We start from the raw sequence: 19,684 nt of genomic DNA on the forward strand, positions 1-19,684 counted from the left end.
ATTAGATCCCGGAGAACTGATGAAACCCTGACCGTTTTCCAGCACAGATGGTGAACTTAGTACTCATTTGTTTTCTTGCTTGGTTTAGGAAACATTCCTGTGGATGGAAACCGACGTAATTTGTTTTAGAGCCAAGTGAAATTACATTACACTATCTTTGACTTCGTGGATACACTTCATTTGTTCCTGGAGTGAAATTACATATGTTTAAAAATTGGCGCCTGCCCAAGATGTCCCTGGAAAGGAACGGTATTATGACACAACAAGTCTCTTTAAATATGATATGAAGGGTGATTGGCTGCTGTTTGTTAACCATTTGATGGTTCATTTCTCAAAGTCTTGCCCCATTTCAGATACTGTGTGTGTGTGTGTTTGTGTGTGCGCACAGCCGCACACGTGTGTGTTTGTGTGTGTGTGTGTGTGTGTGTGTGTGTGTGTGTGTGTGTGTCTGAGTGTGTATGTCTGAGTGTGTATGTGTGTGTATGTGTGTGTCTGTCTGTGTGCGCACACATGCCAAATCTCTACTTCAGCCCGACAAACTGTTGACTTTACAAGGCTGCAATAACTTTGTTTACGTCTCTGGTTCTTGTGTGTGTGTCAGACAATTACGACATATCAGTTCACATTTCAAAGCTTCACTTCCTAACGTCCACCTTGCGCACAAGCAACTGCAATCAAATGTATAGTGTTAGTAAAGGACTTGGGGAAATTAAGTAGGTGGAATACCTTTTTTAGCAGTGAGGTTATCTGAAGGCTCCACTCCTCTTCCTGTAAGCCAGGGGGCGCTGATAGATGGTGTGATATGTGTAAAGTTGAGGAATGGAACATCATCTTGCACAACATGTAACCCCAACAGGCAGAGCTAGACAGACAAGACAGACAGACAGACAGACAGACAGACAGACAGACACTAAAGGCTACATCTGACACTGATGTTCTCTCTGAATATATTTGTGAAATGAATTAATCACACATGACTACTATATGTCGTTGTTATTGCTGTTTTCTAAGTTTCTATTTCTACCTTAATTCTAATTTGTGGTTTAATCCTTTTACTCATGCAGTAGTGCCTGTGGTATCCAATCCATGCTTATTTTAATATTCACAGATTTATCTGCTGATACGTTTCGGGCTTATTTTGTATTAATCAATGACTATATGGCTATTGATTAGATAAATATAATCACAAGTAATATAAGAAGTACAGTACACAATTATTGTTGGACTAACACAGTCCAAAAATATACTTTGTCCTTTTTATAAAATGGAACAAAGGCAAAGGGCCGTGTTTTGATTGTGAATAGCGCATATGAGCAATGTTTAGATAATACCCATTACTAAACCAATTATTTTAATAACGGTGACATTGTAAATGTAATTAATAAATGTTCATGACAATCGACACATTCATTTGATGAACCACTTAAACCCTATTTACCTTAACTTTACTCCTCACCACAAATGCTTGTAGATCTTCTATTTTCACTGTACGTTCTGGGCGGGAACCCCTTTTTGGCGTTTAAGCATTATGCTATGCTTTAGCTGTTTGAAAAATAGCATCGAGGACCTACAAGCTTGTAGATCTGCTATTCGTGAAAATGTGGCGCAAATCTTTGAATATACGGTATATTCTTTCAGAGCAAACGTTTAAATGGGTCTAACACCTCTACTCCCTGTAAACTACAGACACGGCTCTAAATGGGTTTAACACCTCTACTCCCTGTAAACTACAGACACGGCTCTAAATGGGTTTAACACCTCTACTCCCTGTAAACTACAGACACGGCTCGAAACCCAGAGTTCATGGAGATGCACGGAGGCACCGCAGACCCCCCACTCTGCCTGCTGATTGGCTACACGGACGGGATGCAGATCTGGAGCATATCGGTGAGTGATGACGAATGTAAACCTGCCCGGAACGCAGGTTTCGTCGACTAAAAACTAAGACGACTACCTTTTTTCACTGACAAAAACTTTAATGAAAACTAAGCTATGATGACTAAAACTGAGACTAAATATACTGACAATTTCGTCAAACAAATAAAAACTAGACTAAAATGTTAGGAAGGGAGACAAGGGACTAGTGGACAAGAGATCCAGTATACCGTAAGTCATTTTACACTTGTACAAGCTCACAACACGTCGCGCTGCGACGTGTTGTGAGCTTGTAGATCGGCTATTTTCAGCAAAGTGTAAAAACAAACAGTCATTACGATGGCATCAAGGCCCACCAAAATACATTTTAGACAAAAATCTTATGATATTTAGTCGACTAAAACTAGACTAACAGGTGACTTAAAATGTGACTAAAACTAAAATCTGCCAAAAACAACACTGCTGTAGCGTAACAGCGTTGAGTGGTGAGTGAGCCAAAATGCCACCTACATAGTTGTGTCCACAACCGTCTACACCCTACATACTGTGTTGAGCAGGGTCCAAAGGGATCTGTACCCCGTCGCTGAAAATAGTCAGCTTTAACCTTAATAATAAAAGCTAAATAAGTAAATCAAATGCATTCACAGGATATGCTTTTTTGTTATAATCTATTTGTTTGATTTGGTGTCCTCCTGACCCATAGTTGGAGAACCTCTGGTATATATAATTTGGCAACAACATGCAAACACGATAAGTAACAGGATATTTAGATGACGCTGCCTGACGGAAATCTTCAGAAACAACTAAAAAAACCAAAACTCTAAATCACTGCACCGTTGAGTAGATGGTCACTACACTGTATCAGCAGTAGGATTAAAGTCAGCCCGGAGTGGTTTATTGTAGTGTATCAGCCGTAGAACAACTTGGGTGCTTTCTATCCCCTTTTAATTGTACTAGATCCCCTGGGAGATGGATTGCAACATTTACCATCTGCTCCAGTATACTACCAGTACAACTTAGTTATCATCAGGCTGTGCTACTCTATGCTGACCATACACACTGTAATAGTGTATTTACACTTTTAAAGATCCTTGCAAAAACTCCTCCTTGCAATTTGTTAGACTCCCTATTTTCTGCCACAGTCTGAGAAATCACCTGTGTTGTTTTTGGCAGCAAATGTCCATTTTAGTTTTAGTCCTAGTCTCTTGAATAGTTTTCATTTAGTCTTAGTCACCTGGAATGTCTTAGTGTTAGTCTAGTTTTAGTCGACTAAATATCATTAGATTGTAGTCGACTAAATCTACAGTTGATTAAGTCGGCTAAAATGTGTTTTGGCGGGCCTTGATATCGTCGTAATGAGTGTTTTTACTCTTTAAGTGTAAAATGACTTATACTGGATCTCTTGTCCACTAGTCCCTTCCTAACATTTTAGTCTAGTTTTTATTTGTTGACGAAATTGTCAGTGTATTTAGTCTTAGTTTTAGTCATCATAGCTTATTTTTCATTTAGTTTCCATTTAGTTTTCGTCAGTGAAAAAAGGTAGTCGACGAACATCTTTCGTCATAGTTTTAGTCGACGAAAACAACACTGTTTGGAGCAGACTACACCTCACATCTCCTCATCTTGTATCTCTTCACCACTTTTTTATTTACAATAAATATTAGTGTCCATTGGGTGTCACTGTTGACCAGGATATGTACATGCATGACCATGTATTCGGCTGGTAATATAATAAAGAGGTTCAGATGGCACGGCGACTTGCAAGTTTTCCTTTTCATAGGCCTTGGCGAGGTGAAAATAAATTGCAGTACAAACTCTGTTAAACATACAATTAAAGACAAAATATATTTATGAACCAAATCAGGAAATGGTAAGACTGTAGACAAGACACAAGAGATTCTATGCTTTGTTGGAAAGTGCTGCATTGTTTTCTGTCCATAGCCATTCACACAATGTAACCACTGCCTAGTTACTCCAAATATATTTTATTTCATTAAGTCTTGTTGAGAGTGAGACATACTGTACAGCTGGTAATATTACCTACAGAGATTAACAATATTAATGGCGCGTGTGCACTCGCACATGCACACACACGAGTGGCTTAACTGTATGTTAACCCATTCTGCATGGGTGGGAACCCCTTTTGTTGTTTTAAGCATTATGTTATACTTTAGCTATTTGAAAATAGCTAAAGTATAATAAAGTAATAATAAAAACGGTAAAAAATGTGGCGCAAATCTTTGAATATATATATATTCTTTTAGAGTGAACTTTTTTTAACTCAAATCTTTGCTAAGTTCTGAGAGGTTCCTAGAATAACATATTTTCATATGGGTGTACCGACACCAATTACATCTAATGTTTGGGGTCCTTGACATGAAACATTGAGAACCACTGATATAGAAACATACTGTAGGTATTTCAGAAAACTGTCAGGATTTAGAAGATTTATTTATTTATTTCGACGTCAGGCCCAAACGGGTTAAAAACGCAAACATTCGTTCCACAACAACGCGTAGATCCCTGATAAAAAATGACAGTGGGGCCCACTGCCACAGTCCCTCTGCTGTACTTCCCCTGTCACTGAGCAGTCAGACGTGGCCACAAGATGGAGGCCTTCTAATGCCAGAGAGAGGGATAGCATTTTAGTTTGGTGTGAACTCTGTCAGTCATGGGTCATGTGTTTAACAGACGGAACAAATGAAATATAAAACGAATCCCTCCAAGAAGAAGAGAAATTAATCACTTTATAAAATAACCATTTCCTTCAAAAAATGTTCTATTTATTATTGCAACCTCCTGTGCTGAAATGCATGTTCTTGAAAGATGTTTCTTGTGACCGGGCCAATTCCTTTACCCTCAAAGCCGTTTTCCAGGAAGCTATGGGACAGATATATAATTTTGCCGTTTTTTCTTCAAGTCGGCCCTGGAAAATCATTAGAGGATTTTGTCAGTTTGGGTGACTTAACGAATAACCCACACAGCACTGTAGTGTGGAGGCCCTCCGCTGGCAGAGTATCGCCTTTCATGTAGGGCCTGTCACCAAAACACGCAAACTTCACATACATCCTGTGAGATCTAAACACACCAGCGTCCTTAATCAGTCGCTTTTATAAACATCCAAGCGGCCGCGCGCGGTGGAACAGACACCCCCCCCCCCCCCCCCCCCCCCCCGATGTGCACGGCTCACACACGCGCACAATTGAACACACACAGAAGCTGTCTCCACGCTCGCTGCGATGTGGCAGTGAACAATCGAGTCTCAACCCCCCAGTCTGTGGTTTTTATACTGCAATCGTTAATCCATTCTGGACGGGGAACGCCTTTTTGTGTTTTAAGCATTATGTATGTTGTACTAGCAGATCTGCTATTTTTTTTAAATTCGTGAAAATGTTTTGAATATCTTCTTCTTTCAGAGCGAACATTTTTAACTCAAATCTTCATATTGTCAGATGGGGCTCGGCGGGCAATTACATATATTCTTAGGGGTCCTTGACATGAAAATGTTTGAGAACGACTGACAACAGAAACATGAGGTTTTTCAGAAAACCGTCAAGATTCAGAAGGCATTTTGTATAATGGCCCTCGGGGCCTAAACGGGTTAAGGGAAAGCAGGGAGCTGTGCTCGACGGTCGGTGGAGAACACCTTGTGGGACTCTCTCCGTTTGTTCCAGTCCATTTCAGCTCCAGTTGGACCTGACACCGTCGGTTCCCCCTCATCAGGCACCGTGCCTCTTATCTGAGCACCTCTCTCCTCCCCTCGCTTTGTTTTCCTTTTGACTTTTGGAAGTTTACAGGATGATTCTGGGCCATGTTTCTTCACAGGGCTTTAAGTAAGCGTTGAAAGTGCCTCGGTCGGTGGCTCTTGAGTGGGCTGTGAAGTGTTTGTGACAGACGCTGAGCCAACACCCTCTGTAATGGCCCGGAGACGCAGGAATGAGAGCACACGCGCACGCACACACGCACACACACACACACACACACACACACACACACACACACACACACACACACACACACACACACACTCCTCTGTTGAAGGAACAGAGAGAGAGAGAGTTGTCGAGGTATGTGTGTGTGTGTGTCTGTGGTGTGTTTAGCCACTTTGTGTGTGACCGCCATAGATTACTGTCCCCCTCAGACAGGAATCTGCGAGCGGAGAGAGAGAGGTGCCGTACGCCACTGGGCTGATAAGAGGCAGACTGTGAGGAGGCTAATTGTTTGTCTGAAGAGGTGTTGTGAGGAAACGACCTGCTTTGAAGCGAGGTGTCTGAGCTGAGCCTCGTGGTGGTGGTGGTGGTGGTGGTGGTGGCGACTAGAACAGTCCCCCCAGATAAGGGGGGCGACGATATATCAAGTCGGGTTCTCTCTCTGATATACACGAACACGCACTAGACGCGTGCGCAGGTTTTTGTCTGTCCCCCCCCCCCCCCTCCCCCCCAGTGTGTTGGAGGAGTTCGAACTGTCTGTCGTTGCGGCTCAATAGCCAATAGAATAGTTTTCTTCCATAACGCACATGCTTTCCGCTGTGGCTTTTTTTTAATGGAGTCCCAAATCAATGGCATTTGCGTAAGCACCTGTTCATTTTAGGATCCCGGAAAGCACTTTCCGCCGTCGCCTAAGTAGTTGACCCTCTCCATCTATCCACCCCGATATGCCCAGCTGTGTGTGTGCGCTTGTGCATGTGTGTGTGACTGTGTGTGCGAGCTTGTGTGTGTGTGCGCGTGCATGCATGTACTCACTTGTGAATATGGCCCAGATATCACTGGTTCACAGCTTAGAGCATTAACATCAGAGAGAGAGATTAAAACACAACAGCAGACACTGCGATTACACGAAAACATCCGACGCACAAATTGAAATGAATAAAATGGAAAAGAGAAAAAAAAGAAGAAGAAGCAATTTGGCATATTGCATACAATGGGGCACTAATGTAATGGTGGGGAAGGTTGTTGATGGCCGTTGATGTCACACATGAGCCTTGTAAGGTCAGGTTGAGCGACTGGGTAATGTACAATAGCTGGACGCATTTACCTCACCAGCCCCCGCCACTCCCTCCCCTCTCTCTTGTTTGTTTCAATCTGCTGAATTCCATTATTCCCTCGTAGCGCCAGCTCCATTTGTCCTGCATAGGAATCCCTCACTCCGGTTTATTCCGGGGGAAGTGGCGTTTTCTTTAACCTGTCACTGTGTGCAATGCTCTTGTTAATCTGCCACCGCTGGAGCCGGAGCACTTTTAATAAAAACATGCCTCCAAATCCGCCACTTTGAAAAGGCTACTAATTGCACAAAAGAGCGATCATCCCGTCAGATGGGTTTATGGACTTAAAACACGCAGATTAGAGCACTGGTAATGTGATAATGCATGTTTCACTGTAATTTAACGCAAAAACGAAGGACAAAAGTGGGGCATTCAGCGCTTAACACAATGCACTATTACACGTACCAGAGAATCACGCTAGGCCATTGACCTAACATCCTGGCTTGATTCTCAGATCTAAAGCCGGGTGCGTGGAGAGAGATGACACAGGCATCCATTAAACGGCTTTATGGCTATTATGTTCTACTGTTGTAAAGACCTTTAAACTCCTCCCTTGATGGAGCCAACTGTTTCTGTTAGTGTCAACTTCAAAAGTTTATTTTAAATCCTGTTCATATATGACCTGGTGTGAACTTGGTTCTGCCGTGTGGCGGTAGAACACAGGTGTATATACTTGAGCCACGGAAACAATAATAACGATTCTTAAAAAACTGTCTCCTAAATCCTAAAAGTTTTCTGAAAATCCTATATGTTTCTAAATGTCAGTGGTACTCAATCCTTCTTCATGTCAAGGACCTCCAGAATTATCTGTATTTGGCTGCAGACCCCAATCTGAAAATATGTTATTCCAGGTACCACCCCCCCCCCCCCCCCCCCCCCGAAGCAAAGATGTGAGTTAAAAACGTTTTTGGGACACACTTTCACAGTTTTTCGAAAATAGCAGACCTATACAAGTTCATAGCGCTATGAGCTGCTATGTTTCACCCGCTAAAGCATGACATAATGCCTAAAACACTAAAAGTGGTTCCCGCCCCAAAATGGCTCAATGTTTATTTGCACGATAGCTTCAGCGTATATAATCCTAAATTGTCACCGGATGTTGTGATCAAGGAAAGATGTCGGATGTTCAGTGATTTTTTAAATATCTCTCGGCACACTCATGCTTCGCCCGCAGTGCTTCTGTTCAACAAGTCGGACGATGGAGACACGATCAGTTTGTCTGTCTGTGTCCTGGACAGCTCTCTGCTGCCTGCTTGGCATTATCCCCCCCCCCCCCCCAACCCCCTCACTCTCCCCCTGCCCTAGTGTTGGCTGTGTCACAGAGAAGAGAGTAGGCAGCTCGTTTGCATTCGCAATGCCACTGGGGACCTTTATATTCTGTGCTTGGTAGCTTTTTACTTTGCGGTTTGGCTCGGTGCGTCAAACCGCCAACCCTCTCCCTCGTATCGTACCCCCTTCCTCTGTCGCCTCGGTCTCTCCATCAAAAGCCCATTCCAACGCAGTTGGAATAGATTATTTTTCTTACAGTGTGAACAAATCGTTCTTTGTCCTTGCCCCCCCCCCCACCCCACACCACCACCCCCCCCCCCCCACGCCATTGTCTGATGTGACCATGGTGGAGTCTTTTCAGCTTTTCAGCCCATGTCAAGTTTTATCTCTACGATGATACTGGTACTTTATGACTGAGCATATACCTGTATGTTGATGTGTTGTTTACCCCAGGTGCCCTCTGGCTCCATTTTCGTCACCGCTAAACCCCTTTTATTTTTTTACTATTTTGCAAAACATTTTTGAATAGTTAAAATGGCCAGTCTACAAGCTCACAACATGTCAACGTAGTTTGGCTAGTTGAACTATTCAAAAATGTTTTTCAAAATATAAACAGAAGGCAAAGAAGTTTAGGGATAAGGGGTTTAGCGGTGACGAAAATGTCTCTAAACCCAGTTACCCCACAAAGCATGATGTCGGTTACCCCTTTGACCGCAGTGAGCTGCTGCTCTGTGTGTGTGTGTTACAGCAGGTCATATCAAATAGGGATATGATATAGATCTCGGAAACCGTCTGACCAATTCGACCGCTATACCCATATATGGACATGTGCTGATGACACCTGGGATCTCCTAATAACCAGCTTTTAACTCCTAGTGAAAAGAAAAATCATAAAACGGGTCTCCTTCTGTGACGAATTATCTTGCTTATCTCAAAATGTGTACAGTAAGTAATTAGGAATGTCCCGATCACGTTTTCTTGGCCTCCTGATCTGATTTCCGATCATTTTGAGACATACCGATCTTTCCCGATCCGATCTTTATATTTTTATATACCACTTATGCCATATCACAATATAGAACATATCCTCATGTCACTCTAGTCTAGTCTGTTGTGTTGCCTTTCATTTATTGAAAGGCAAAATGTGACTATACCTTTATTAGAATGAAAGCATGGAATCATAGCAAAATAATGATGTACAGTATTGGTTAATTAGAGTGAATACAGTTCTACAACAGAGTGAAGTTAAAACTCATAGCGGTGGTTGCATTTCCTTTGTTTTCATCGTAGGTGTCTTTCACGCCTCTGAGTGCGACTAGTCTTTTAATGTTTGATGATCTCTGACTGGGACCAGAAGGAAAACAACTAGCATGAACACAACAGTTTCTCTCTCTCTCACACCAGCGGCGCCACACACACACACACACACACACACACACACATAAAAATCTTTGTCATACATCATTCAAAATATGTATCACAGCAGGTGAAATTGCTCAATTATAGCACATTGTGTGGCCTTAGGCCACGCAATGTGTCTTAATTGCGTCACCTCCATTGCGAGCAGTCGAGGCGAGACACCACGGGTGTCGATTAGATGCAGCAATCAGATCAAAAGAGGAAAAAATAATCTCTAATTGCAGCACTTCAAGGCAAGTAATTGCTCCTGTTGAACAGGTTGGTGCCCTGCATGGTTCCCTCCACCATTGGTGTATGACTGTGTGTGTGAATGGGCACAATCTACAGTATGCTGTGTAGAGTGCCTTGGATAAAGGTCCTACAGTACATAAATGCATCATTAGACATCCGTGCCTCCAAATCCGCCACTTTGAAAAGGCTACTAATTCCGACTTTCCCATCTTTTGAAAATCATGCGATCGGAGCACGATTTCCGATCACCCGACCCAATGGGGACAACCCTATAGCAATAATGCAAATCAATCCAGTGCAAAAAAAAATCCCATTGACTTTTGTCAAGAGATCCATGAAGCTGCTTAGCCTCCTGCTTCCGACTACAGAAATAAGGAGGCAGCTTTCAGGAAAGCTCCTAAATGCTTTTCTCTCACGCAGATGAAGTCCACTAATCCCAATAACGGTATAGCGATTCTCTCTCTCACACCAGCGGCGCCACACACACACACACACACACACACACACACACACACACACACACACACACACACACACAAAAAAATCTTTGTCATACATCATTCAAAATATGTATCACAGCAGGTGAAATTGCTCAATTATAGCACATTGTGTGGCCTTAGGCCACACAATGTGTCTTAATTGCGTCACCTCCATTGCGAGACACCACAGGTGTCGATTAGATGCAGCAATCCGATCAAAAATAATCTCTAATTGCAGCACTTGAGGTCAAGGCAAGTAATTGCTCCTGTTGAACGGGTTGGTGCCCTGCATGGTTGTGTGTGTGAATGGGCACAATCTACAGTAGGATAAAGGTGCTACAGTACATAAATGCATCATTAGACATCCGTGTGACACAGCAGGTCGAGTTCACTCAATGTCCAGAAGCACTTTGCGCGCAGTGGAGACTTTCTTTCCGGCACCCCAGAGCTCCTATTTTGAAGGAATCCCTGGAATTATTGCGTTAATGAAAGCAGTCCATTACTTCACTGAGAGTTGAAAACACTAATAAGCTATAGGTCTATCATATAAAAATCACAATCTATAGGGATGTGATTGACAAATCCATGGAGCGCTGCCCTGTAGGCCATGTAGGCAATCAGTGCTGAGGTGTCGAGGTCAACTTGATGTGACACCTCAGCGATGGCTGCAGCCGCTACACCCAGGGCACCCCTCCATAGATTAAAAAAAAAACAATCACAAGCCACCCAGATGATACCGGTTTGTTAAATATGGGATCTTGGCCCATAGACTAATACGTATTGGTTATGTGTAATCTTTTATGCAGCTTATTTTGGTGAAAATTTAAATTCATTATATTACTACAGAATGATTCTTTGCCAGTTTTATTTCTGCTCTTACAGTGACATTTCCACACCAATGAAATGAGCTCTCAAAAGCCCACAATGTCCTGTGGGAGGAGGAGGACCCCTTTCCCTTTTCATGTCATGCACATTGTTCTTGCTTTAATCCATGTTGTGTAGACAGACACAGTAATTTGCCGTGGCCACCAGGCATGGATCACACTCACATTCCTTACCCAAGATCTTCTGGCGATGTAATATTGTGGACATGGTTTTTGGTTACATTTAAGCTACGGTGTTAAGAAAAACTATGTCTTCTAAATTGTTCTAAATAATACTAATACAATAAAGATTCTCAATACGGTAGTTCTCTAACCCGGCAGCTATTGGTCAACTATTGTAGATGAAGATGCACAGGTCCCCTTGCGTCACAAACACTTCTCCAGAATGGCTCATGAACTCGGTAGTCTCAGTTTTTTTTTATGGATTTGTTCACACGCCTCGTACAATTGGCTTCCTCTGAGATAATCTGCCCTCAAGACAACCCCAGCTCTTTTAACGTTGCTTTCAAAAGTATTGGCTCAACCCAGAGACAGTATTGTCTGAAAACCCCCACTATGCCGCCACCTTGGCCAGACAACGTTCCATTTCATTCACAAACCATAAAAACCTCTTTTTGTATATCTTCCGTCCAGGCTTTTATCCTTCTGCCTGACGCCTCCCTGGGATAATATCGTCCATAGGCAGTTTCACACTTTACTTGCAAGCCGTCGGACCAAATGAATGTGGTTTTGGAGACTGAGAGGGTGCATTGTCTTGTCTGTAGTTTGTGGAGCTGATGTGGCTTTGGAAGCTGCATGATGTCTGGTGGTTTGAACTTGAGGTTTACAATCGGTTCGTGTGATCTCTGTCCCTGCTGCAAAGAGGGGGAGAAGAATGGAAGATGTCACTCCTCTATGCTGTCTCCCCTCCGCCCCCTGTTTACACCTGGCATTAACCAAATTCATAAGTGAAAATAGCCACATCCACTACATTGTGAAATGTATTGTGTAAGCTTGTGGAAAGTGGTTTTAAAACGTGCGTCTTGTATCCAGCGTAATTAATCTGGATTACATTTAAACTTGGCATTAGAAGGTCCTCCCGGCATACACACTGGAGTCATACATCTCTCCCCCCAGACAAAATGCACATTCCTTGTCACTTCCTATGATATTTACATCTTTTTAAAGAGAACGCCACTGTGTTCCATTATGTCATCTGAGTCATTCTTTTTGACGAGTTCAAATTGAAAACAATAAATCTGTGCTAGTTTCAATCATTAAAGCAGCCGCCACCTGCAAGACTGTAAACAAATTTGGGAGAACAATTGAGAACACGGACCAATTCACCCCCAAGACATGAATGCTGCCTCACATAATGTCCCTGAGGGAATGAAAGCACCTAGTGCACTTACTAGCTTATTATCTTAGCCAATGGACTGTGGAGAAGCCACTGTTAAATGCTTCAACTTCATGGTCTGCTGCTCACTCTGCTGTGCTCCTATTTCAATATGGAACACATCATTACGCGACTGTTTTGTCAACACGTTTTCCCATCATCTTCCTGATTAACAGGGGAGCTACAGCATATTGCTCCTGAACTGGAAACTTGTAAGACGGTGGAGGGTTTTCAAATTCTTTAAGCATTCACTATTTTCACCTGACATGTTAATTTTAAGGCATTAAATGACACGTTTACGATTCAGATGTGTACATTAGACTAGAGCTGGTTTGCATAAAGGATAATTCCGGATTAACCATTGATGTTATTATATCCAATAATGAGTGGTACAGGTGAAAAATGGCGCTAAATCGCTTATTTTGATCACCTGAAAAAAAGATGGGTCTGTCCCTGGCTGGCTGTCTGAGCACGAAAATACCTTTCACAACCAAGTGTCACTGTTGCGCAGCCTAACACACACACACACACACACACACCGGAACTGGATCGTGTCCTGTGGGTCTGGAACTTCCGGGGACCCCCACACGGAGTTGCACCACTCACTTCACACGGGTGTGATTTCCCCCCCCCCCCTACACACCTGTCTTTCATAATGACTGAATACACTGCACAGTGTTTTGTCCCAAAGGGGCTTCTGTAAAAAGGCGAAGGAGCCTATATTGCCCAGAGCGCATGCTCTGCTGCGTTCTGAATGGATTCTTTTATTTTTCACTTCTACCACTGGTATTACATCATATTGCGGTAACTTAAATGAGTCTTGGGTACATTTACGTGCATTCGTGCATTTGTTTGTGAATGGCCATTGACTGTGGTTGTATTGTGTCCCACTATAGCTTGCTGGAGAGGCCCAGGAGTTGTTCTCTGTGCGCCACGGACCAGTCAGAGCGGCCCGCATACTTCCTGCACCGCATATCAGTGAGTACACACACACACACACACACACACACACACACACACACACACACACACACACACCAGCACACACCAGCTGTATCTGTTAACATTGAATTTGAGCCAAGTAGGATCTACCGTTTCCAAATCTGATTGATGATTCACAACCCATTGCAACTGAAACGCCTCATAGTCATGCATACTCCCCTTGACAGCAGGTTTCTGATTTGCTTTTTAAGGAGCCTACTTGTTTTTGCAGATGTTACGGGCTCACATTGGAGTGTTTCTTTTTTCTGTGATGCGCATTGTGTGCGACACACCGTGTGAAGACATCCCAAGTCGCTGTCATGTCACAACATAGAGAAAGGCTTAGCTGCAGTGTTTTTACCTTGTGTCAGCGCTGCACACACGCACGCCTTCTTATAGAAGCTGAAAAAGTGCTGGAAATGAATATGGCATAGTTGGATTTGTGCACTTTGGAGCACTTTTTGCCTTTCAAGCTTTTTCATCTGACATTAAGTCGTTTTTTTATCTGAATCATGAATCTTCTTGCCCTGGAGTTTTTAAAAAAAGAAAGAAAAAAAAAAAGAAATCTCAGACCAAACATTTTTGTTCTCTATTCAAGGACAGCACATAAAATGAAGTTTTGTGTGGCTAGTTGCTAATGCAGTTCTGTTTTTTTTGGGGGGGGGGGTGTTTTTCCCTTTTTTCTTTCGAGGGGTGATCTATCAAAGTGAAATGAAAGAGTTCATACTCGGTGTTCCTCTGCATTCACGAGGTCGTCTTTTCCACGGCACTCTCTTCTCTCTCTCTCTCTCTCTCTCTCTCTCTCTCTCTCTCTCTCTCTCTCTCTCTCTCCCTGATGTTAAAGACAGTCTTTTAACGTTAGTGTTGGCCAGGCCTCAGCTGGCCACAGCCTATGCCTTGAAGTGAAGAGGCTTCTTCCTCCTGCCATGACTCCGCTGAAACACTCACTCGTTCCTTCCTCCGATAATGCTATCTCTCTTTCTGCTTCGCTTTCATTCAGACCCCTGAAACCCGACACATTTAACGTCTTCACAGCGGCGCGTCTCTCTTTTCATTTCAACGTCTCTCATCTTTAAATTCCTGCCTCTCGCACACAGTTCATCTCCCTTCATATCCGGAGCGAGCTATAGGCTAATTCGGACCCTGTCTGCAAGTGAGCTCTTTTCCCCCATCCTCCCCCTGCACCCCCTTATTCCCCTCCGTCCCCGGCCCACTCTGCCCATCCCTCCCTCGCCTCCCCTCCCTCTATCTCCCCCCATGATCATAACTGTCTCCTTGGTCCCATTGTATTACGAAGGGTAATTGCATTTATTAAAGGTTAGGCGAGGAAGAGAAAGAGCCCAGTGAAAAACATAGCCAAGGTTTTTATCTAATCATTTTCAATCAGAGCTTACAGGAGGAGGAGGAGGGGGAGAGAGAGGAATTAGCCACACAGACAGAGCCCCCATGTTAGCAACAAGCTGTGTTCCCACCGGGATTCTGCTGACATCAGCTCAGCTTTTAAGACCTGAGATCTCGTATACACTCCGGTCACCGTGGAGTCCTGTCGAGTTTCAATAAAATGCTAGAGATATCTCTGAGTTTAAAGGGTAAGAGGTTTGAGTTGTTTTCTTATTATGGGCAAACTAGTTACATTCCATGAGTTATTTCGCTCCGTTGTGTTTAAGAAATAAAAACTCATTGACTTCCATTGTGACAGCTCTCAAAGTCATTCTTTTAGCACACAAAAGCTGATTCTCACAGTTTATGACATCAGGAAAACTCATGCGGTTTTATTTTTGTCTTTTAGGTTAGATTTATGAAGGTACTATTTTGGTTGGAGATATATACTGAAGCAGTACTACGGCGTTCCCAACTCTCGTGGGGACATCTTGCGAGTTTTCGTCTGTAAACAAGTCCCCACGCTGTTTGAGATGCTTCAGCCTCGCATACAAGCAGTCCCAGACACTTCTTCTAAAGTGTCTTCTTCAAACACATCCATTGTGTGTGTTTTTAGCGACAAGCGGACAAAATCAAATCCATTTCTTTACATCCCCCGTCGTGGCTCAACGGCATTCCAATAATATCCTTCAGGAGTGGGTGTACTGTACAGTTTTGGTCCAATCAGATTTACTCAACACGTACAGCAGTGATTCGGTCGGTGTAGGTAGGCATACCTACCGGATCTTCTTTCTATACAAATGAGTCAAAACGAGACAAAATTGACATTTTTTTATTAAACATCTGCATGAGTTTTCCTGATGTCATAAACTGTCAGAATCAGCCTTTGTTGCGTTGGTTCATGTGCTAAAAGAGTGACTTTGAGAGCTGTTCTCCCGTTACAATGGAAGTCAATGAGCGACTGTTTTTATTTCTTAAAGTGCTAATAAACAACACAACGGAGCGAAATAACTCATGGAATGGACTATAATAAATGGACCATAATATAAAATAAGGTAAGAAAACAACCCAAACCTAAAAAAAAAGTGGTCTTACTCTTTAAATGGTATGGGTTTTCTCGAGAGTTTCGGAACCTTCGTATTTGAAAGTTGAGCTGACAAAGATGAGAGATGAATTGCACCAGAACTATTTGTCTGGACAGTGGACAGTCATTACGGCCAAACTACGGCCAAACTACTACAGTTCTGACATCATAGACTGTGATGTCATTGCACCGTCCCCAGGGGAAGCCACGCCATTATATAAAAAAATCACACACCTCACAGTCCGGCCAATCACAATCGGCCTCCTCCACTTTTTATCCTCAATTCTGTGGTACACACAGACACAGACACCTGGGCAAGCTCAGCCAATCAAATCATCACTATGTGGTACACACACACAAACACTCTCAAAGCTGGGCATGGGAGGGGCTCAAAAATAATAATAATGTCCAAATCTACAGTCAGAAAGAAAGAGAAAATGTTACCCGTAGAACATGAAACCCAATGGAGTGTGATAAATATTTAGTTATATTCAGTGGAATTGAAGAATATAACCCATGTGCTCACGGCACTATGAAAGGATTTTACTGTATAGTGTATATAGTGCCCATATAAAGAGGCACATGGGTTTCATACGTGATGGTTCATTTCTCAGATATAAATGAACATTCAAGATTTTACTGTGTACACAACATGCCTAATTTGTTTATCCATTTAATTTTTGTGTGTGTCTGTCTGTCTGTCTGTCTGTCTGTCTGTCTGACTGTCTCTGTCCCTCTCTCTCACACACACACACACACACACACACACACACACACACACACACACACACACACACACACAGTCACACACACACACACGGTTTTATCTAATACAAACTCTAGCACAGTCACATCCTTGAAGCTGCGATGCAATTGGATTTTCCTCGTTCCGCTAATTAGTTCCTCTCCAGGCATGAAGTTTGAATTTGGTGTCACTGCAGGTATCAATCAGTGCTGTGAAATGCACCACCACCGAAAAAACAAATACAAAAAAAGAAAGAAAAAAAAAAAAAACACCCTGCTGGCATTTTTTTTTGTGAGAAAATCAGACTTTTTGTTCTCTGTCCCATGTTCCGGTTCTTTGGCAGATCTCAACAACACACACAATGACAGCATTGAGAGGGGCCCTGGAAACGGATGAAAGCTAACTACAGTAATAAGAAGCAGCAGATACCCCCCCCCCCCCCCCCACCCGCCCTCCTCCCCCTCGACACATGAGGGGAGCAATTCTCTCTCTCTAGAAAATAAAAATGAATTGTACTAGCCCATTTTGACCTGAGCTCAGATTAAAAAAAATGTCTGTATGAAAATGACAGTTCTTCGATTTTTCAAAAATAGCAGACCTATACAAGCTCGTAGCGTAGCGCTGCCACTCGGTGGCACGCTATGAGCTTGTAGATCTGCTATTTTGCAATAGCTAAAGCATAACATATCGCTAACACACCAAAAAAGGGGTTCCCGCGCAAAATGGGCTAGTGGAGGGAGAGGACACTGATTGCAATCTGCCAAAGGGCGCAAACAGTGTTGCACTGTGGCGAGGAGTTAAAAAGGACCAATTGTCTTCCGACGGGAGAGAGAGCCGGTGGTGGGTGGGCGGATTTGGAAAGTCCTGAAAATAGGTGTTGATTATAATAAGTCCCGGTCGCTCCTTTTTTTTCCACAATAGAGAAGGAAGTGGTGCTTTTTTTTTTTTCTCCAAAAGGGAGTATAAGTCAGTTTATATGTATCTACACACTGTGGAGTTTACAACCTCAGCTCTTTTCCGGAAAATGGGGCATCGCCCTAGAGATGCCTTGTTTGACAACAAACTGAACATTGACTGATCTGGCGTTTCTAAACTAGTGAGCGTCAGCTTGTCGCGCACTCTAATGGAAGCCGACCAGGAGTAACGCTATACACTTGTAGGCAGATGACATCACGGTGCCTTGATTGATGCAAAGTTATACCCAATTGTTGAAAACTCTCTCTGTAAAAATATATGACAGCCAAGCACGTCCTCCTCCTCAGTGTCCTTGGCCCTGCTGTGTACCGGTAATATCCAACCCCATATACCCACACGTCTATTTGGATGTCAGCAGCATTGCAACACACGAAGCCACTGTTCACCAAGCCATCAGATCTCACATTTCTTTCCCGGCAGACGAAAACGTTTATTTTCCCTAAAACGTGTCATTTTAATCGAAGTCAGCCGTCACATTTATATCACGACGCAATATCGTGCGTGGTAATGATGTCCGATGACAGAACTATGAAGACAGAAGAAAGCAACATGTTCGGGTGATGCTCGGGGGGGCCAGTAGAGGGACATCACATTTGCACCCACGCCACACCACAGGAACTTATGCTGATTATTGTCAAGCCTCAAATTACAAGCCTCCGAAGGCTAACATCTTCTTCAGTGTAAGCCCCCCCCCTTCCTACAGCCCCCTCTACTCCATCCTGTCATCAGGAATGAGAAGATTAGGCCAAATCCGTCGACTTGATGCAACATGGTTTCAACTCATTTTGAATGATGCAAATGCACTCTATAGCTTTTAACTATACCATCATTTCAGCCGGAACCTAAAGATCTAACAAACAAAAAAACAAAGATCCCCTACCCCCCCCCCCCCTTTTAAACTCTGAAGGCATTTCTCCTACATTTACTTCTCCTTAATTTCATCTAGAGCCTTCGCTCTATTGTCTTTTATGTCATGCTTTATGATTTCACTCCTTTTTTTTTTTGTTTTTCATTCCATGCCATGGGGGAAAGAGGGTTTGCGTGCAGCAAACAATTCTTTTTTCCCCCCCCTTAACTTCTCCAGTTTCCTCTCTGTGAGTCTCACACACTGGCATCCTAATTTCATTTGATCCCTCTAAAGTCTTCATGTGGACTTGACATTATACTGTGGCCGGCGAGGATGTGTGTGTGCCTTCTGCGTTGATAGGAAAAATAAGGCCCGATTTTGGGGAAAAGAGGGGGGAAAAAAACCCCAAAATCTTCTCCATCCATTGAAAATTTTCCGTGACCATAATTTGATTACAGGGCAGTAGTTGTAATGTAATCAACACGCTTCCTGCTGCGGTAGTGGTCTGCCTGTTAAAAGTGAAGTGGGTGGGTTGGCGACACAAGAGGCCTCACATGCGCTGGCCTCTTTTTTTTTTTTTTTTTAAAGAATGCCCTTCTTTGTTGTGTGTAGATCTATCGTCTCTCATCTTCCCCCCCCTCCTCCCTTGCTCTTCTTCCCACTCAGGTCCTCTGAAGACGGACAGCTTCGCTGACAAGAGGCCTCTCCTGGGGGTGTGCAAGAGCACGGGGTCCTCTGGGTGAGTACACACGGTGCACAGTGCAACCTACATCAGTCTACTGCGTCAACAGGCCCCTTCAGTGTGCGTCGTTGTCATTGCTTGTGAAGCGGTGGGTTGCCTTTCTTCACAGTTGTATCTGAGACAGCAGAGAGTTGCCCTTCTTTACTGTGATGGTTATAGGTGGAACAGAGCATTCCACTCATTAAAGGACATTGACATCATTTGTATTGTCCCTCTGAGTCATGGACTCCATTAGCGCTAAAGTCCAACGTTTGAGTATGTATGTATTTTTTTTTATATCCCGCAACTCACTAAATAGCAGTTCCATTAGCTCTGGTCATTGTATTTATTTGCTGTCCTCTGGTCAGTACCGTCAGA

At 43.2% G+C, this 19,684-nt stretch overlaps 1 protein-coding gene across 1 annotated transcript in view; it reads left to right on the forward strand.

The window, feature by feature from the left end:
• LOC308321854 (BCAS3 microtubule associated cell migration factor-like) overlaps nucleotides 1-19,328 on the forward strand; it is a gene marked incomplete at its 3' end in the record, with an annotated part of 70,664 nt that extends 51,336 nt beyond the window's left edge. Inside the window, exons 5-7 of the mRNA XM_080772945.1 lie at nucleotides 1,781-1,887; nucleotides 13,470-13,551; nucleotides 19,252-19,328. Of these exons, the coding sequence (XP_080629071.1) occupies nucleotides 1,781-1,887; nucleotides 13,470-13,551; nucleotides 19,252-19,328 (266 nt within the window). The remainder of the gene's footprint in view (nucleotides 1-1,780; nucleotides 1,888-13,469; nucleotides 13,552-19,251) is intronic.
• Nucleotides 19,329-19,684: the final 356 nt, after the last annotated feature.

This window comes from Protomyctophum bolini (assembly GCF_963924005.1).
Source record: "Protomyctophum bolini genome assembly, chromosome: 9".
Taxonomy (NCBI): domain Eukaryota; kingdom Metazoa; phylum Chordata; class Actinopteri; order Myctophiformes; family Myctophidae; genus Protomyctophum; species Protomyctophum bolini.